The sequence below is a fragment of the Vicugna pacos genome, chromosome 3, assembly GCF_048564905.1.
Source record: "Vicugna pacos chromosome 3, VicPac4, whole genome shotgun sequence".
NCBI classification, from domain to species: domain Eukaryota; kingdom Metazoa; phylum Chordata; class Mammalia; order Artiodactyla; family Camelidae; genus Vicugna; species Vicugna pacos.
In genome coordinates this window covers 95,401,950-95,410,947 of record NC_132989.1, presented here as the reverse complement: position 1 = coordinate 95,410,947, position 8,998 = coordinate 95,401,950, and the positions used below count along the sequence as shown (strand labels likewise).

The 8,998-nt window shown below is 41.0% G+C and overlaps 1 protein-coding gene across 1 annotated transcript in view; it reads left to right on the top strand.

The window, feature by feature from the left end:
- The first annotated feature begins 804 nt into the window (after window positions 1–804).
- The window catches only part of SLC1A3 (solute carrier family 1 member 3), a 74,056-nt gene continuing 65,862 nt past the window's right edge, over window positions 805–8,998 (top strand). The window contains exons 1-2 of the mRNA XM_006207663.4: window positions 805–937; window positions 2,545–2,816. Coding sequence (XP_006207725.1) covers window positions 2,636–2,816 — 181 coding nt within the window. The 5' untranslated portion in view covers window positions 805–937; window positions 2,545–2,635. The remainder of the gene's footprint in view (window positions 938–2,544; window positions 2,817–8,998) is intronic.

Below are 8,998 nucleotides of genomic sequence, written 5' to 3'. Positions count from 1 at the left end.
CAATAAGAATTTTCTAATTCCTAAAAATGATGAGGTGGGAGGGGGTGTGGGAGACATTTAGCCTCCTTTGAAATTAAGGCATCTGTCTGCACAGCAACTTGTCTTTTGAAAGTACTAAACTCCAAGCATGCATTTATAATCTCGGCCTTAAAATGCTTTTTATAAGTAGTTTAGCAAAGATCCTGGTCTCTTTGTGTTTCTTACCTTTTTTAGTCTTTGCAATGCAGACAGTTTGAGCTAAATTAGGTTTGTTATAATAGAGTTTAAACTGCTAAAATAGAGACATGTCTCATCTTGTACTTTGAGTAAGCTTAGAAAAGTTTAGAGAATTGTAGTAAGCAATTTTTTCTCCGTACTTGATTGTGTCCTGGGTCTTCCCAAGAAATGTCAGTTGTTTCCCCAATTCTAAAAAGAGGGACTCTTTCGTAACAGTTGTACAACCAGGCAAAAGAGCACACTCTCGCGTTTCCTTAGGGGAGGAAACTTGTGATAATGTGAGATAATTAAATTTAGCTTTAGAAAAGTCTTCTTGGAAACCTTCTAATCAAGACTTCAGCTTTCCGAGTGTGTGTGCGCTTTATTTGTCAATTCTTCCTGGTCCCCGTATTGCATTTCTAATGAAAGTGAACTGACCGAGCGGGTAAGTGGTCTAAGAAGCAAAACAAAGCCAGCAAACGGGCTTCTAGTGCGTCAAGATTAATCAATATTCCAGAAACCTCGGGCTTGCCTCCTCCTTTCCTGTGGTGTTTTCATTTTTCCCCACTCCCCTTTCCCGGGCGCAGACTCCTCCCCTTTTCTTAAGTTGCCCTGATAGTAATTTGCAGTTTCAGAGCACATGCACGCCTTGCTCGCTGCGCTTGGTTGCTCCGCTCTACCTGCTGAGAATTCACCTTGTCATTGCCTGGGGTATCTTCCACCCGTTACAAAATCAGAAAAGGTAAGTCTAACGTCCTGTATTCTTGCGGGGCTTAATTTCTCATTCCGTTTCTCTGCCAGTGGATCCTGTTTCCCAAGCAGAGGAGTAGCGAGAGTAAAAGCTAGCCATTTTGGTAGATAAAGTCCACGTTAGTAATTTAATGCAACGAGCGGCGTGGTGTCTATTTACGCTGTGCCCTCTCTTAATCTGGAGTTGAGTCATTCAGGGTGGATTGGGGGCAGACTGTGGCTCCAGCTCTAGAAAAGAACCAAGGCTGAGCTGGTCTGTTTAAAAGTGACTGGTAAAGGGAATCAGAGATTAGCAGAAGAAAAGAAAATCTGATCTCTCGCGTCTCCCCTTTTTTTGCTTCTCCCTAAACTTTTCATCTGCTGTGAAGCCTTAAACAAGTTGTAGGTCTTAGTATCACTGACCGCAACTTGCAATTTTATTTAAAAGTCAAAACTGTTAAGACAAATCTTTTTTTCTCCGCTCTTGGATTTGCCAAAAGCTCCCGAGGAGTCCCCTGCTTTCTAGTTACCTCCCCCACGGACGCACACGCTGGCTGTTCGCGTGGCCAGATACACAAGTCTACAGGCAGGACTAATTTTTACTTCGATTTATCATGGGAAGGATTATGGATTCGAAATCTTATTAAAAACAGCAGGAGCAATCCCTTGATCTTTCAAAACAGCTGATTTCCACCCAGGAGAGATTTACTTAGAGATCTTTGAATAACCTAGGAGCACTTTAAAGAAACTAGAAACCACACGCTGTAATGTTTGGAATGAAAATTGGATTCATCTCATCTGTTCTCGAAATCTTAAATTTTAAAATACTGAGAAGTCGCTGAGAGTCTCCTCAGAAGACTCCAGCATGTGTACCACAAAGGCAAATGTTACTTTGTACTTCTATTTGCGACAGAAATGAAAATGAATTATGATTTCAGATAATATATAAATGTGCCCAACCTACTTTGCTTATTTCACACACAAAAAATTTATAAGTTATTATGTGAAATAGTCAGAAGTATTTCCCAAGTCCTGGGGGTAGTTGTGTTCCTTTCATAAGCATATTTACTGGTTGATATTATCAGGTTTTTTTTTTTTTCTTAATGAAGAAAATAGTTCCTTTATTATATATAACAGAAAGCTCTCACTGTGAAATCTCAATATCTTAATTCATTTTATTGACCTGGTTATGCCTTTGCCATGTATACAACAGAAGCCATTAAGTAATTATTGAGCACTTCCTGTGCGTTCAATTCAATTGGATATTTATTAAGGATGCACACGGTGCAAACAGCGCTCAGAGCGCTCGGCTAGGTTCTGGGGGATTCAGTGGGGGCGACACCCAGCTTTGATGAGCCCTTTTGTAGCTTTTCTGGAGAGGGAAAGACACATTTTTTAAAATGTTAACACAACTTTCTGCTCCTATTCTGAATTTATGCACATGTCTCACACGTGATCAAGGAAAGGATGCACAGTCTAGCCTTGAGACCTGGCATTGCAGCTCTCCAGCCCTCGATTCCTGTTGAGATGATGCGGTTTGGCAACAGCTTCCCCTGCAGTGGGGCAGCCCTGATTTCTCACCCCTGGACGCTGTAACGCTCCTCTTTCTCTCCCGTCTAGTTGGGTTCTTTAACACCAAAGACGACTGGCTTTCTGGGGCTGATTCCGTGACACTGAAGTGTGAAGAAGAGACACTCTAGAGAAGTAAAATATGACTAAAAGCAATGGAGAAGAGGCCAGGTTGGGAGGCAGGATGGAGAGATTCCAGCAAGGAGTCCGCAAACGCACACTCTTGGCCAAGAAGAAAGTGCAGAACATCACAAAGGAGGATGTTAAAAGTTACCTGTTTCGGAATGCTTTTGTGCTGCTCACTGTCACCGCAGTCATTGTGGGTAAGTCATTTGATAACAACCAAAAAAAAAAAAAAAAAAAACTGGATCTTGTTTCTGTGGGGCCTCTGACTGGGAATATTATCAGATGAACTGCTTGTAGATATTCAGAATGATAGCCCAGGCTTTTCTCTGAATTTGTAAGTTTTTTTTCCATTAAATGAATGACTGTTTGGAGCAATATATGTAAGCACATGGGAATCCAAAAGAAGCATCATTAGGCATTCTGCAAATCAATGAATTGTGTGGAGAAGGAAAATAAATGTTTTTCCAGCTCAATAATAGGATAAAAGAGGATAATTGAATCGTTAGGCCTGAGTAGTTAAATAGCAAGATTTGGCCAAAATATGATGATTATACAATGTCACTTTCACTTAAAACTAATTTACACAATTAGTACACCCAAAATGAGACGCAGGCCCCTAACAGTAATTATATTCTAACTGGTGCTGACTTGAAGCTGAGTATCAACACTTAGATGTAGATGTCTGCGCACTCTCTCATCCAGTGACGGGAGAAGGTAAACTGGGGAAAATGTGAAGCCAGACCTCTCATTCATTGCCTCTAAGAGCCTGTCATAAAGGGCTATACCTTTTTGGAACCATTTTGGCCTCTTGCTAATTTAGCATTGTTGACAGCAGTCTGTCCAAATAAAACATGGTTTTGTTTGATTTATTGGCATCTAAAGTTACAGTTCATTACTTGTGGGTGGCATTAATCCTTCTTTAAAATACAGCTGAAAAAAACGACTTGCTTGGAATTTTTGACTGAACCAACATAGAAATCCTTAGGCTGGTAAACAAATAAGCCAATGCCATGTTGTAAAAAAAAAAAAAGGTGCTATAATTGAAATTTCTATTAATCTGCCACAAAAAAAAAAGTCATTTGTATACAGATTTAATCTCTACCTTGGAGTTCGCCAAGACCTCCATCAAATATAATAGGTAATGACAATAAAAACTAAGAAGACTCTGTAGTAAATACTATTATAATTTTATTTTAATAAATAGGATTCTTAGATTTCAGACAAATAGGAATACAGTAGAAGAGTAGTTTGTCACAAGATTTTAGATATATTCTGTTTCAACCTCTTTGGCTCCTTTTAGTAATTATTGGTGATGAATGACTTTTCAATTAGCTTTAGAGATGTTCGAAGAGAAATTGTCCTGATTGACTCGGAGAAGTAATGGCTTTCTTTAGGAGGTGCCCCGGTTTGAATACCTTCCTGGAAGAAGTATTTCAGTATGTTTCATTGTTTTGGAAGTTAATGTAAAATGCGATACTCTCACCTCATTTTTTGTTTCAATTACAATGATTGTCAAGCCAAGCAATAGCCTAATAATAGTGAACGTTTATATACTACTACGGCTACTTTCTGGGTGTTTGCATATATTAGCTCACTTAATCCTTAAATAAGCTATGAAGGCAGTGGGTAGGTATGATTACTCTCTTCATTTTGTAGTTGAGGAAACTGAGCATGGAAAGATTAAGCAATTTGTCTGAAGTCATGCAGCTGGTAAATGCTAGAGCTGGAAGTCAAACTCAGGCTGTCTCGTTCCAGAGGCCATTCTCTTAACCACTCTGCCATCCTACCTCTGCTCTCTTGACTAGTTGACATCCTCTGAGAGAGGCCAGGAAGAAAAATGCTGCGATGCCTTGGTAGAGGCCAATTACCAAGCAATGTTAGATGCATGCACACAGCATTGTCATTTTGCTATATGATTTACCCAGTTAAACTCAGCAGAAAACGTGTAATTCTCCTACAAATGATTAAGCCACATCCCTCTCATCCATTTAACAAATACCCATTTATTTCACAACCTTATACATATAATAGAGCTCAGTGATACTGGAGTATGTTTGGAAAGATGCAGAGATGCTTATTCAAAATGGTGTTCTAAACATAAGAGTTCAATTTCTAGGACAGAAATGTTTCAGTTGAAGAATAGAGAAATGGAAAGTGATAAAACTTGAACATGGAAAGCAGATGATGGAGAAGGAAGTTCCTAAGTGATTACAAAGAAATAATATCTCTAATAGAAGGAGATAACGCCAGGATTTAAGAGTCCGTTTTCTCTATGAGTTCTGGGATCGTTTCCTGGCCCAATGAGGACTTCCTAAGATTTGTGAGAACTGTGATGAGTTGGCTGAGCTGGGGTAGATAAATTGGCAGGAGGCCCTCAGGGTTGGCTTTACTAATGGAAACTGAGGAGGTAGAAGTAACAAGAAGAAGGCACTAACAAAGAAACCAATAAAAAGAGCTCATTGACAGTCAGAGAGACCACTGAGTCTACACCAAATACTTGGAATCGCAATTTAGTAGCAAATAGATTAAGGAGAGTGGGAAGAACTGTTCAGTTATCTCTTGGTGCCTCTTGCATTGAGGGCCCAGTGAAAACAAAGACTCATTTAGCTTGTTACTGGGTACCATGTTTACATCAACCCTAAAAGAAATAATGGGGAAAGCACATGTCTGGATATCAGCTCTCTAATTTATTTGCCTCAGCATAAGGAAAGATGCTAGGAAGGAAGAAGAAAATAGTTGTTTTCACCAAAGATGAGATGAGAAGAAAGAACTATAGCTATTACAAAATTTTCAATTTCTTAGCTTTTGATTACTTTCACTTAAAAAGACTGAAAAAATGTATATATTGGGGTGAATTTTTTTGTTAAATCAGTTTTCTTTGTCTTTTTGAAATAAAATAAGCATGCAGTTGGTATGTGAAAGAAGGAACTAGAAAAATATAGAAGAGGAGTAGAGACATGTGTATCCATATTTTCAAAATAAAGCACAGAATTGCAAATATTTCAATACCAATTTCTCCACGAACACAGGCATAGAATCATGTGTGCAATTTGATGTCATTTCTATGCTATGACATTTCTAATGTCATTTCTAAGCAACATCAAAGTCTGAAAGCACCAGGCTGCAAAGCCAAGGTAACAGGAGCAGGTTAATAACCTGGGAGAAGGAGTGCCAAGTCCTAAGTCCCTTTAAGATGGTTCATCACTAAAGCACTAGATGAAGTGTCTTCCGGGGCTACTGCAGACATCTGTCTGACACAAACCACACCGAGAAGAGTGGTTGCTGTCTTTCTTCCTCCAGGAAGCACTTTCTCATGTCAAACTGTGGTAAGTTGTGTTAGAGTGACCTCAGACATCTCACTGAGAGAAAGGAAAACCCTTTGTCACATTCAAGTTACAGAATGACACTCTTCCCATGTCCAGGGAATGAATAGCACAAGTGAAAATGAAATCTCAGTTCAAAGAATTATGAAGAAATGGATCGTAAGATCAGCTTCAAGGGGAGGGAATCTGTAAATAGAATTGTATAGAGGTAGGTGGTGGCTTTACCTAAGGGAGTTTGCAAACACAGCGACTAACACCTTTCTCTGCTTTTGGTCTTGACACACACACACACATACACACACAAAGTTAATGTTTAGGTTGTTCTTTATATGGCTTAGAAAGACACTGGTGACTTTTCAGGAAAGAAAACATACTGACTAAATGTGTAAAAAGCATTTCTCACCATTCCCTAGTACTCTTCAGCAATAAATTTAAATTACACTAAAATTCAATTTGACTGGATAATATCTCTAAAAAGATACACAAGAAACTGGTTGCTGTGACTGCCTGTTGGCATAAGAGCTGGTATCTGGGGGGTGGGATGAAAGGAATATTACTTTCCTCTAAATAACTTGTTACATAGTTTAAATGCATTTTACCACATTCACATATTATCCATTGTTATCTATTATCTGCTAAATAAATAAGTTATTATTTTTTAAAGATTCAAGGGAGAGGAGGGTATAGCTCAGTGGTAAAGTGTGTGCTTAGCACGCACCAGGTCCGGGGTTCCATCTCCGGTACTTACACTAAAAATAATAAATAAACCTAATTACCACCCCCCAAAATTTTTTAAAAAAATATTCAATGCTATTCAGCAATTTAACAAATATCAGATGTTGTGTATCTGACCCTGTTCTATGCAGTGGGCAGTCTCTGCTCTCGGATCATTTAGTAGGAGAGATGGATGAAATAATGAGATGACAAAGAAATACAAGAAGTTCAGAGGTGGTAACAGGAAAGTTTGTAACATCTTTTTAAATGAGACTGTTGCGTATACTGTTCTGTATCAGATATGATGTCTTCCTGCATTGGCACTTTAGAGGTTCTACATTCTTATTAATAACCACTTTTGGATCCCTAGCTGTACCATGTGGAAAAGCTTTTTAAGTGTGGCTTTTGGTGAAGGATAGATCTGGACTCATGTGCCAGCTGTGTTTAACTGCCATATGACCCTAAAGAAGGTGTTTAATTGCTCTGAGCTTCAGTTTCCTCATCTATTGTTACATGTGTGATATACATTTGTGAACACTGACATGGTGCCAAGCAGTGCTATAAGTATTGTTATATGTAATTAGCTTTATTTAATCCTCACAACAAGCCAGAGAGGGAGCTATTTTTATTCTCACTTCATAGATCAGGAAACTGAAGCTCAGATACTTTATCCCACAGCTGATGCATTTTGATCGAGATTCAAATCCAGCCTTCCAGCTCCAAGGTCATACTCTTATCTACCACAGTATTCTGGGTGCTGGCCCCTGCTCTCAGGAAATGTCCATTCTTATTACAGCAGTTAGCTAGTGATGTGAACTGACACGTCAACAGGAGGGGTAGAAAGGAGAGGTTGAATTGAGAACTCATTACAAGGGTCACTCCTGAGTCCTGGTGACTGATTGCATGTGAGTTGACAGAGAAGGTGGACTGCAGGCCAGTGGTCCAATTTCTGACTTGGGTAACCAAGTGGTGATGATGCCACCAGGAAAGGTAGACCACAGGAAGCAGATGGGGACGGGGGCCTAATAAGTTCCATCTTGGATGTGTGGAGTTGGAGATACAGTTGCCACTGCAGTGGAGAAAGTGCAAGAGGTTCAACGTAAACAGATTTGGAAGGTAGTCTTACCATCCCCCGATGCAATGAGGACAGGTTCTCCCTTTGAATGTAAATGAATAACGATCAAAGAATCAGGTTAAGTGAGTCTATTCCCACAGCAGTATTAAGTCTAGGGCTCTTCTTTATGACGAGAAGCAATCATCTCCCAGAACTGCAGCAGCGGTGTTCTGAGCCTCGGACATGTAACACAGTATCTAGCAGAGTCAGTTAGCTCAGCCAGACAGGCTCATCAATGCGGGTAACTATCAGCTGCTGCCCCGAAGTCACCGCTGGTGGGACCAAATGAGCCAACTGCTCGAGTCAGTGTGGTGCCCACGCCGGCATCTTTCAGCTTCCCACGCGGCGGGCATCTCCACACAGGTTGAACAACGGGAATCCTGAATGGTGAACAGGTTTCTGGGTTCAGATTTGTAGTGTCTTCAACACTCCCTGGAAATCAGGAGAGGGAGCTCAGGAAGCTGGGGGAGGGTGGCTCCCAAGGCAGGCCCTGCCCCGATGTTATCAGAGCCCAGCTATCTGTTGTCACTCACAGAGTCTCCCCGGGCTGAGGACTGGGAGGGCGGAAAGAGGCCTTCAGAGCTGAGGGGCATTTGGGTTCATGATGCCCTGCTCTGGAGAACTGACACAGGGGGCGGGGGTAAGGACTAGATTCTGATTTTTCTCTGCTTCTCTCCCCCAGGGAGCAGAACTACAAACAAATTGTCAGAGACAGCCATAGCAAATCCCTGACCTGTGTTAGACCCCAGCCCTCTCTCCCACCTCCTCCACAAGCCGCCTCCTATCCTGGGGATGTAGTCCAGTGTGGGGTAAGGGAGCGATTTGGAGCCACGGATCCCGGAGTCAGACACTTAGGTTTATGTCCCAGTTCTGGCAAGGAGCCTCTGTTTCTTCACGTGTAAAATAGAACAATTACAACACCTCTCAGCCAAGATTTTTATCCAAGTTCTGCCGCTTACGACCATGTAATCTTAAATAATGTCCTTAAATGCTTGGCAGGTAAAATGTCCATAGAATCTGTAAACCCTTCGTCTTTGGCTTCTGCCTGTGCTATGGCATCCAGGGGAAATACACACGGGTTGGATGATGTTGATGTGCCAGACACCTGAGACCCAGAGATGAGGGAGGACTGGGGCAGGAAGGGGAGAAGATGGTCACCTGGTTTAGGTCTAGAAGTGGCTTCAATTTCCTTGGCTGGAGAAGAAAGCCAGGAGAATCTTAGGGAGAG